The sequence below is a fragment of the Clinocottus analis genome, unplaced genomic scaffold (assembly GCF_023055335.1).
Source record: "Clinocottus analis isolate CAN_PGR_092001 unplaced genomic scaffold, fCliAna1.0.p SCAF_8, whole genome shotgun sequence".
NCBI classification, from domain to species: domain Eukaryota; kingdom Metazoa; phylum Chordata; class Actinopteri; order Perciformes; family Cottidae; genus Clinocottus; species Clinocottus analis.
Window position 1 is genome coordinate 1,026,853 of NW_027176240.1, and position 11,446 is coordinate 1,038,298.

Here is an 11,446-nt window from a genome sequence, read left to right on the forward strand (position 1 = left end):
CCTCCAGTAATGTAAATAAGATTCAAGATGTTTTTATGGTCGTATGCACAGATAACAAACAGTTACTCTGGACAATGAAACGCTTATTTTGCTCCTTACACGCAGAATTACAACAAACTTAAGGTTAAAAAAACAACAACATTAGAATTAGAATTAAGAATACAAAAAGCATTGCTATAAATGCTAATAGTACACAATATTTAAAAAATAAGGCACAACAATGTGACAACATGCACAAACAGTTTCAAAATATGATATATTACAGTTTAAAAATGCTTATTTCAAGGTCTGAAAAAGTCTTTAAAAATATATATAATCCAAAAATATTTTGTAAAAGTCAAATGAATGTGTTATATTCATGTGTTCATGATGTTCATTTATGATGACCTTGGTTAAAAGTCATTGAAATGTATTTAAAAGCCATTGAAATTTGGTTAAAAGCCATTGAAATTTGGTTAAAAGCCCTTGAAATTTGGTTTAAATTCATGGGAATTTGGTTTAAATTCATGGGAATCCATTGGTCAGAATATGCATGAACCCTGAAAGTGTATAAATACACACATGTGCACCATAACAGCAGCAAATAAGACAAATGCTTTGAGTAAACCTTCCTTCCTCACCCCCCTCACAGAGGTTTCAGCCAGCTTTAAGTCGGGAACATCCGTCAGCTACACCTTCAGGGAGCCGGCGGTGGCCGAGCTGAACCGGAGCAGCGGCGACGGCACCGGCTCCTCCGACCTGAACCCGAGAGCGGAGAACGTGTCCCTGAGCTTCAGGACCGGCCAGAGTCCGGCTCTGCTGCTCTACGTGGGCTCCCAGAGCTCAGAGTACCTGGTTCTGCTGCTCAACAAGCACGGTGAGATCCTCCCGCCTAACTCTGGCAGAACTGTCCTTGTATGAAGAATGCACCATCGTCTGCGTAGCATACGATGCAGCCGGGACAGTGAAACTGCTGACGGGAGTATCGGAGACGCTTCTGAAACTAAAACGTCCGATCCGATGTCACGTCACCGTGTCGTTCATCAGCTCATTTACACCACAAAGGACCAACAAACACACATCACTCACTGCCTGATCCGGACTGAGCATGTGCGTCTCCACAAAGACGAGGAAGAAGGGATGGATCAAGCTATCGCTGCCTCTTAAACCAACGATGAAAATGACAATGTTAGTAATGTAAATGTTGTAGTTTTAGAAAGTAGTAAAGAACATCTTCACTTTAACTGCAATCTATACATAAAAATGTGTTTTGGGATTAATACAGGATCACAAAACTTCATATCACAGCTGAAGTGTGAAAAAAACAGGGATCAGACACGCCCACCTTCAATAAGACACGCCCACCTTTAATAAGACACGCCCACATTCAATAATACATGTCTACCTTCAATAAGACACGCCTACCTTCATACCTTTAATAAGAAACGCCCACATTCATTAAGACACGCCTACCTTCAATAAGACACACCTACCTGCAATAAGACACGCCCACATTCAATAATACATGTCTACCTTCAAAAAGACACGCCTACCTTCATACCTTTAATAAGACACGCCCACATTCATTAAGACACGCCTACCTTCAATAAGTCACACCTGCCTGCAATAAGACACGCCTACCTTCAATAAGTCACACCTACCTGCAATAAGACACGCCCACCTTCAATAACTCAGTGAGCAGCATGAAGCTACACAAAGACCCACGCAACTCCGACAAAAGCAACACAATGAAAATACCGTAACCACTAACTTCACCACTTCACCACTAACGTGAAAATCACCCCGCGTCAGTGGTGAAGTGGTTAAACTGAACCTTACAGATCCTTACAGAATTAAAATGCGCGAAGCATATTTTTGACTTTTGTTGTTTGTGTTGCTGAGTCGTGACGCACGACAGGGACGCAGGAAAGCCTCTTTACTGACGGATGATGTGCTCAGAGCCGAGACATCGTGGCTCCAGATCATCCAGAACTCCGCCCTCTTCTCCTCGAGTAAAGCTCCTGTCAGGCGCCTCCTCTCCTTCCTGTCAGGCGCCTCCTCTCCTTCCTGTCAGGCGCCTCCTCTCCTTCCTGTCAGGCGTCTCCTCTCTGTTCTCCCGCTTCCTTCTGTCTCTCAACCAGCTCTGCTTTCCTTCCGTTGAATCAGTCGATTGATCTGTTGAAGAAAGACGGCCGATACAAAGTTTCTTTTGGTGATGAAACACATTGTGACATTTCTTTTTTTAAATATCTGCATCTTCAGTGCCACAGAAATCATTAGCTTTGGTCTTTTTTTTTCTTTTTATGGGATTTGTTTATAATGAAAAATATCGGCTGCCTTATCTTCTAAAGATCATGCAGGTCGTTTTCATCCGTCTGGGTCTGAGTGAGACATAAAAGTTACGATAAGCATCCTTTTGTTAGAGTTACACTATGTGTTGTGTTGCAGCTGTGAACTTTTCTGTAAAATGGCCTTCGTCAGACACCAGTGATTACAGAACCCAGAGCGACGAATTCACAAGCCGCGTGATTGAAAAGTGGAACCGAGAAGACAAACAAACACCCACAAAAATGTATATCATGGAACACATTGTTGTAAACACGTAGCGTTCTTGAATTAAAATGGAGGGTTGGAGTTTATTCAAATGCTTTTCTGCTTTAACGCTGATTTCTATGCATAGAATCCAAATGATCCATTCCTCCTTGAGGCGTAGCAACAATCTGGAGCGGACGGCTGTAATCACAGACGGACCATTTCTTGAATTACAGATGCACAAACTCGACTGTATCCTTGTAATACAGATAGATTGTAAGCCGTCGTTCTTGCGACCTTTTCTTTCACAGTAAGTTAGGCCGTTAATGCCTCTGTTACGTCTCATTTCTGTGACGGAGCTCAACGTGACAGAGGCAGCGAATCTGTTGATGGCGTTTTGTTTCATTTCCCTCAGTCCACATTTTAATGATGTGTTCAGGTACCCTTCATTTTAATCTGCAGGTGTAACTTGTGTGCAACAATTACGAGGCAAATTAAAACGCTTATCTGTGCATTGAAGCTGTACTGTCCCAACATCTGTGTTGTGATGCGCAAATCTTTAATTGGCTTTTTTAATATATATATATATATATATATATATATATATATATATATATATATATATATATATATATATAAATAATATATTGAGCAGCTGATATTGGAACCAACACACTTTCCCTGACGTGTCTGTTGTTTGTGTCCTGAGGAAAAACAAAAGTAAGCGTTGACTTATTGCTTCTTACGTTACACTTGTTTCATAAGGGAAGAGAGTCCACGAGGGGCATTTCAGTTGCGTTACGTTTTGTTACGTTATGTTTTGTTGCGTTACGTTGTTGTGTTGCATTGTTGTGTTACGTTGTTGCATTACATTCTTGCGTTACATTGTTGCGTTACGTTGTTGCCTTATGTTGTTGCCTTACGTTGTTGTCTTACGTTGTTGTCTTACATCGTTGTCTTACATTGTTGCCTGATATTGTTGCCTGACTTTGTTGCCTCACGTCGTTGCCTTACAATGTTGCCTTAAGTTGTTGCCTTACCTTTTCCCATGCATTAGGTTGTTGCCTTATCTTGTTGCCTTACGTTGTTGCATTACGTTGTTGCATTACATTGTTGAGTACGTTACGTTGTTGCGAGCGTGTTAACTTACTTTGTTACTACATCATGTTAAAGTGTAATATTATGTTGTAATGTTACATTACATGTTACGTTTAATTCAACAGTTTGGCTTATCTGGATTTAATTTCTTGAACATTATAAATTATGTTAAAGGACAAAAAACTCATCCAACAGAAACCTTTCACCACTTCCTGGCCGCATGTCAGTGTCTCACCTCCTGTGACTCGTTAAACTCTGGTGTTAACACACTCGACTTCTCTGCTCCGTTAAAACATGAGGTACAAAAGGAAAGTGTTACGTGTTAAAAGTCATTAGCAGCGCTGAAAAATATAATGATTGAAAAACCTCTGACACTTTCAGAGAAACTCTTTTCCCTGGTCGCCATGGCAAAAGGATTTCATGCATTCACAATTATTCCCCAGATATGCTCATATGAATTTCTACAATGCTTTAATATGCACTCGTTATTATGCATTTGCTCTGTAAAATGCATAATACGGTTTCCTATAGGTCTTATCATCCACACAGCCTGCAGACATTACATGGTATTCATCTGAACGCAATGAAATTATCCATTTTAAATGAACATTATGTAAATTAACTTGAGTCTATATGCCATTTTGTGCAGTATTTGGCCGTAATTTAATGAATGTTTAATTATTTTGGGGTTCATTATTCAACTGCTGGGACCCTGGAACATTCAGACTTCCCTTGAGACATATTAATATATGTAATACCTTGTTTTATAAGAAGTAGTCAAATATATTTGAAGAAAGTTTTAGCAATTTATTAAACTGAAATGTTTTTTTTAGGTGCTAAAATCTTGCATTTTCACACTGATTGTAAAAATAAAAAATAGAGAGAGAGAAATTTGCCTAAAGCCAAAAAAAAGGAATCTCATTTCTAGATAATCTTGATTTCTTTGTTAATATTTAGACCATATTGCACAAGATTTGCTAAAATAGGTATAAATACATTCATTTTAAAGGCTCTACTTGTTCATTGGGAGGTTGTGTGTCTTTCATCCTCCCGTGTTGCATGTGTTTGTGTGCGCAGACATGCTGGAGGTGAGGTACCGACTGGACAGCAGCAAAGATGCTGACATCCTGAGGAGCGGCGTGAGGAACCTCGCCAACGGACAGCTGCACGCCGTCGTCGTCAGCCGCCGGGCGGACGCCGTCTCCCTGCAGGTAACGCTCCCACAAAGCTTCCTCTCGGTCTTGCTGTGAACCCTGAGTCACCCCGGTGTTCCCAGCAGCCTCTCTGTCAGTTGACTCCAGCGACAAGAAGAAGATGGCAGCGGCGAAGCAAGTGCAGATAAAAAAAAGTTGAGCTGCAGAGACACAAACATCAGCAGCTTTGGAAACAACTGCAAAGTCTGTTTTCTCTCTTCCCTTCAAAACAAACTCCTCGGGCAGCAGATCCTGCTACTTAAAAAAAGTTTCTTTTCATACAAACATTGAGGGAGATAATCTTTCTTTCATGAAAATGTGCTCACTTCATGTGTGGATGATACACCGCTGTACCTTCAACGGAGTTTCCACGAACAAACACCACCAGCTCGCTCTCACTTAACCTTTCTCTTGTGTTAGCTTCCTGGTGGCATCTCTTGTGTTAGCTTTCTGTTAGCATCTCTTGTGTTAGCTTCCTGGTAGCATCTCTTGTGTTAGCTTTCTGTTAGCATCTCTTTTGTTAGCTTACTGCTAGCATCTCTTGTGTTAACGGGTCGGGTTTGACTCATGTCTTAAATAAGCTGTAAAATACACTAAAAATAATCAGTGTACAATACACTAGTTTTTCATTTATTATTGAATTTTGCGCATAATGCGATTAATCGCTGTTAATCGCGGGAAAAAAAAGACATTCTTTGGCGTCTGTATGCGACGCGTCGTGCATTTGACTCCAATGTAAACCTTTTCCTAAACCAAACTAAGTATTTCACTTAATATATTGCATCATTTTGCTTAAAAACAATGTTTTTATTTGCTAAAACATTTGAAGTTCTTTGCCAATGACCCATATTTTCAGTCCAGTAAATCGGTTGTATCGACATACCAGCCGTGTTGCTTATTAAATCTTGTTTTTCAGATCGACCAGAACACCAAAGAAGACTTCAACCTGACGTCTGATGTAGAGTTCAGCGACGTCCGGTCGCTGGTTCTCGGCAGGCTGCACGGTGAGTGAGAAGACCCAGACGAGGCCTTTCAGACTGAAGAGCACTCAGACTCCTTTAAAGAGGTTCTGCCTCCTCAGACAATAAGCTAGTGGAAACTTTCACCACCACGGCTGTAAGACTTCTGTCTAGACGACATAAAAAGGTCAAGAACAAACATAGAAACACATCTAAATGCCGGGAACTGTCGACGCTGAGACGAGACAAGATCAGTTTAATGTGAGGTGGTTAAACAGGACAGACTCATAAAAGTTCAGCTCCTGTATAGAAGAAGCTAGAAGATTATAGAAGAAACTAGAGATTGAGACATAAACTCATGTTTACAAAGTTTACTGAGGGAATACATCAAAAGAGAAGTCATTTATATAGACTTCTATACAACCGAGGAGTCACCCTCTGGTGGTCAGGAGAGAGAATGCAGTTTTAACACATGAAGCATAGACTTCTATACAACCAGAGGAGTCACCCCTGGTGGTCAGGAGAGAGAATGCAGCTTTAACACATGGAGCATAGACTTCTATACAACCAGAGGAGTCACCCCTGGTGGTCAGGAGAGAGAATGCAGCTTCAACACATGAAGCATAGACTTCTATACAACCAGAGGAGTCGCCCCCTGGTGGTCAGGAGAGAGAATGCAGCTTTAACACATGAAGCATAGACTTCTATACAACCAGAGGAGTCACCCCTGGTGGTCAGGAGAGAGAATGCAGCTTTAACACATGGAGCATAGACTTCTATACAACCAGAGGAGTCACCCCTGGTGGTCAGGAGAGAGAATGCAGCTTTAACACATGAAGCATAGACTTCTATACAACCAGAGGAGTCGCCCCCTGGTGGTCAGGAGAGAGAATGCAGCTTTAACACATGAAGCATAGACTTCTATACAACCAGAGGAGTCACCCCTGGTGGTCAGGAGAGAGAATGCAGCTTCAACACAGCTTGCACTGTCGCTGTAGCACTGCAGGCTGGTCTCTTACAGCGTTCGTAGCTCTGCTAACGAGAAATTTAATGTACTGATGCCGACTCCTGTGCTTGCAAACAGAGAGATTTAAACTTCCCAGACAGGACAGGCGTTTAAAAGCCTTTGAGGGTTTTCTCCTGGGAGGGTTATGGGTCTTTTCAATAATGCTATAATGACTCTCTCTCACTTCATGCATATTGCATCCTCTTTAGACGAGTACATCGCAGTGTCGGGTGTTTTTGGAAAGCTGTGGCGGTACAGCGTGGAACGCTTTCGCTCTTTCATATTCAGGAGGTTTTTCGCAGCGTTAAACAGTGAAGACTTTTTGTTGCATCTGATTAACTCAAAGAGACAGAAACACACGTCAGGGAGTGCTAATATAAAAATGTCTGCTGGAAGAAAAACGCAAACACAGGATGCTCTTCATTAAATGAAATCCAAAGGACGCCGGGGAAACTGTCTGAACAGTTTAGCCTCTTGGAGAGTCTTCTTTCTGCCCGGTTTGCCTCGACATACGGCTGCACTGGGATGCACTTTGTCACATTCTTTTTTTGAGCAGCGCCTGCAGAGACAGACTAAGAAATAGGTTGTTAATAAGATGAGAGTCCGTGGGACTTCCCTCCCCCAGGTGCAGCGGTGCCACTGCAAACCCCCACCGTAAAGACGTGTCCACGTGTCGTTCTCTTTGCCTTCAGACTCTGGCGGTTTGGATCCGGAGCTGTCTCGGCTCGCCTCCCTGGGTTACACCGGCTGTCTGTCGGGCGTCCTCTTTAACTCCGTCAGCCCTCTGAAGGCCGCCCTGCTCCACCCGGACACCAGCCCCGTGGTCGTGACCGGCCCGCTGGTGCCGTCGGTTTGCGGCTCCACTTCGGCCAATCCCCACGCGGCAGAAGCCACGCACCACCTGTCAGGTCAGAGGACACGTTCGCTTGTTTTAAAACCTGCAACTTCAAGTGTCTCATAACTTGAAAAGGTGTAGGTCTTTCTAAATTATTAACTTCATGAAGGTTCAGACACCTTAAGCTTCTTCTTGTGTTAGCTTTCTGTTAGCATCTCTTGTGTTAGCTTTCTGTTACTATCTCTTGTGTTAGCTTTCTGTTGCCATCTCTTGTGTTAGCTTTCTGTTAGCATCATTTGTGTTAGCTTTCTCTTACTATCTCTTGTGTTAGCTTTCTGTTACCAACTCTTGTGTTAGCTTTCTGTTACTATCTCTTGTGTTAGCTTTCTGTTACCATCTCTTGTGTTAGCTTTCTGTTACCATCTCTTGTGTTAGCTTTCTGTTACCATCTCTTGTGTTAGCTTTCTGTTACCAACTCTTGTGTTAGCTTTCTGTTACTATCTCTTGTGTTAGCTTTCTGTTACTATCTCTTGTGTTAGCTTTCTGTTAGCATCTCTTGTGTTAGCTTTCTGTTACCATCTCTTGTGTTAGCTTTCTGTTACCATCTCTTGTGTTAGCTTTCTGTTAGCATCTATTGTGTCTTAAATCAGCTGTAAAATACAGTAATAACAATGATCTATCATCACTGTGTTTCTCATCTCTTGGTTACCTTGTTAAACTTCCTTATCCATGAACATATTGTTGTATGTTTTAATATTTTTGGTGAGGGCCTCTGGGCCTTTTCTTTGTCAGGATACTCAATTTCAATTATTCAATGTTAAAATGAACCTCAAGAAAATCCTATAAATAAATAAAAGCTTGTTGTCTTAGCTGACTATTACTGAGGGCTATTACAACACATCTCTTCAATACATTTGTTTTATTTATCTTGTCATTTTAATATTATTAACTATAGTAACATCTATGGTGTTACGGGTCAATACGACTTGTCATGGCTGCAGAATGACTCAGATAACTCAGATAATGAGTCTCACGGAGGACAAATGGATAACAAGAAGTTACAAGAAGCCGGGAAGTCAACCCTCTGAAGACAACAACGTCAAATTTACAGATTTGTAGTTTGAAGAAGTGTTTCCTGATCTCCGCCCGCTCCTCACAGGTTTTAATTGGTGAGAAACATCTGTGATAAGAGAGGCTGGCAGACTGGTTGTTGGTGCGTTGCCCACTTCCTCCTCTCGGGGGAACATTGATAAACAATATCTGTGTGGGTGCTCTCCAGCTCCACAACGGGGCCTTTGGGTGTCGACGATGTAATGACACTGAGTTAATGACCACAACTCCAGCCAATTAATTCAGTTTCCCTTTGCTGTACCGCTCCCCTGTGTCACGACACAGAGCGCTGAGCGGAGGAGAGCCTGTTATTGTTATTGTTGTTGTTATTATTGTTATTGCTATTGTGTCTAGTGTCTGTTATCTGTCTGTGAGTCCTGTTGAGCATCTCTCTTCATTTTTATCTTTAAAGTCACTAACAAACTCTCCTTCTTCTTCTTCTTCTTCTTCTTCTTCTTCTTCTTCTTCTTCTTCTTCTTCTTCTTCTTCTTCTCATCCTTCTTCTTTTTCTCATCCTTCTTCTTCTTCTTCTTCTTCTTCTTCTTCTCCTTCTGTTTCTCATCTGCTCATCTAAATTTCTTCTCCTTCTCCTCCTCCTCATCTTCCTCCTCCTCTTCCTCCTTCTTCTTCTCCTTCTCCTCCTCCTCCTCCTTCTTCTTCTTCTTCTTCTTCTTCTTCATCTTCTTCTTTTCCTTCTTCTGTTTCTCATCTGCTCATCTTAATTTCTTCTACTTCTTCTTGTTCTTCTTCTTTTCCTTCTCCTTCTTCTTCTGTTTCTGTTTCTGCTCATCTAAATTTCTTCTTCTTCCTCTTCTTTATCCTCCTCCTCCTCCTCCTCCTCCTCCTCCTCCTCCTCCTCCTCCTCCTCCTCCTCGTCCTGCTCCTCCTCCTCCTCCTCCTCCTCCTCCTCCTCCTCCTCCTCCTCCTCCTCCAGGTCAGTCTGGATCAGTGGGTAGAGGTCATCCTGTGGTGAACGCCATGAGGAGTGACTCTGCAGTAATTGGAGGTACAGCAGCAGCAATGTTTCTCTCTTTAAGCCGCCGTTATCTTCTTCACCGTTATCTTCTTCCTCCATCAGTGACCCTCCTCTTCCTCCTCTTCCTCACCTGACAGTGAACCAAAAGACACAAGAGTTTTAACACAAATCTAAATGTGCGTTGTGTATTTGAGTCACGCGTCTTTAAACATCCACCGGAGCGTTTTCATAAGACGAGCACGTTGTGCAGAAACGCTCCGACTCATCACTCACAACATCGTGACTGTGTCCAGACGCACAAAAAGAAAACCGCAACTAATTAGAATACAAATGACTTTTTTTCCCCGAGAGCGGCGCCCGGTACGTCTTTTTTAATAACGGCGGCGCAGAGACCTCCTATTAGCGGCGAGGAAACGAGCCGGCTGGCCCTCTAATGACGGAGGGGAAGCAATCTGACCGCGTCGCTTCTAAGCAGCAGTTTTATTTCCTAATGAAATGTTTCTTCTCCAATTTGGTTCCGTGTTTCTAATCGGTGCCGTTTTGAACGCGACAAACGTCTACGAGCTAAAAATACCAAATGCTTCATTCTGATGAAGATGAAGTCATCGTGAGAACGCTGCGGTGTTGTATAGAAGTCTATGCTTCATGTGTTAAAGCTGCATTCTCTCTCCTGACCACCAGGGGGCGACTCCTCTGGTTGTATAGAAGTCTATGCTTCATGTGTTAAAGCTGCAGTCTCGCTCCTGACCACCAAGGGGCGACTCCTCTGGTTGTATAGAAGTCTATGCTTCATGTGTTAAAGCTGCATTCTCTCTCCTGACCACCAGGGGCGACTCCTCTGGTTGTATAGAAGTCTATACTTCATGTGTGAAAGCCTGCATTCTCTCTCCTGACCACCAGGGGGCGACTCCTCCTGGTTGTATAGAAGTCTATACTTCATGTGTTAAAGCTGCATTCTCTCTCCTGACCACCAGGGGGCGACTCCTTTGGTTGTATAGAAGTCTATGCTTCATGTGTTAAAGCTGCAGTCTCTCTCCTGACCACCATGGGGCGACTCCTTTGGTTGTATAGAAGTCTATACTTCATGTGTTAAAGCCTGCATTTTCTCTCCTGACCACCAGGGGGCGACTCCTCTGGTTGTATAGAAGTCTATGCTTCATGTGTTAAAGCTGCATTCTCTCTCCTGACCACCAGGGGTGACTCCTCTGGTTGTATAGAAGTCTATACTTCATGTGTAAAAGCTGCAGTCTCTCTCTCGCTGCAGTCTATGCTTCATGTGTTAAAGCTGGGCTGTTACCTGTAACTCCTCCCCCTCCCCTTCTCCGCAGGTGTGATAGCGGCGGTGATCTTCGTGGGCGTGTCCGCGTTGGCCGTAGCGGCCCGAGTCCTCTACAGGAGGAAGGGGGCGTGTCGGAGACAGGAAGTCAAGGCGGCGCCGCCCGAGGAAAGCCCCGAGTCGCCACCGCCGGCGGCGTTCAGCCGCCAGACCGGCCCGAGTGAGAACCAGAGGGAGTACTTCATCTAGGATGGAGGGATGGAGCGATGGAGGGATGGAGCGATGGAGGGATGGAGCGATGGAGTGATGGAGGGATGGAGGGTTTGGACCGCACAGAGACAGAGTGACGCCTCGTCGGCGCTTTACTTTACTTGAACTCTGCGACAGGCCGAGAGGAGAGGAGGCTCTGAACTGAACACTCGCCTTCTGTCCTCTCTCTTTTTTTATTTTTGCTTCTGTGGTTTTCGTAAAGATGCAGAACA

General features: G+C 43.4%; 1 protein-coding gene across 1 annotated transcript in view; it reads left to right on the plus strand.

The window, feature by feature from the left end:
- LOC137779469 (contactin-associated protein-like 4) overlaps positions 1–11,446 on the plus strand; it is a 69,924-nt gene that overhangs the window by 57,622 nt on the left and 856 nt on the right. The window contains exons 19-24 of the mRNA XM_068567249.1: positions 632–856; positions 4,687–4,820; positions 5,719–5,806; positions 7,460–7,675; positions 9,647–9,718; positions 11,017–11,446. The exon at positions 11,017–11,446 is cut by the window's right edge and continues 856 nt beyond it. Coding sequence (XP_068423350.1) covers positions 632–856; positions 4,687–4,820; positions 5,719–5,806; positions 7,460–7,675; positions 9,647–9,718; positions 11,017–11,213 — 932 coding nt within the window. The 3' untranslated portion in view covers positions 11,214–11,446. The remainder of the gene's footprint in view (positions 1–631; positions 857–4,686; positions 4,821–5,718; positions 5,807–7,459; positions 7,676–9,646; positions 9,719–11,016) is intronic.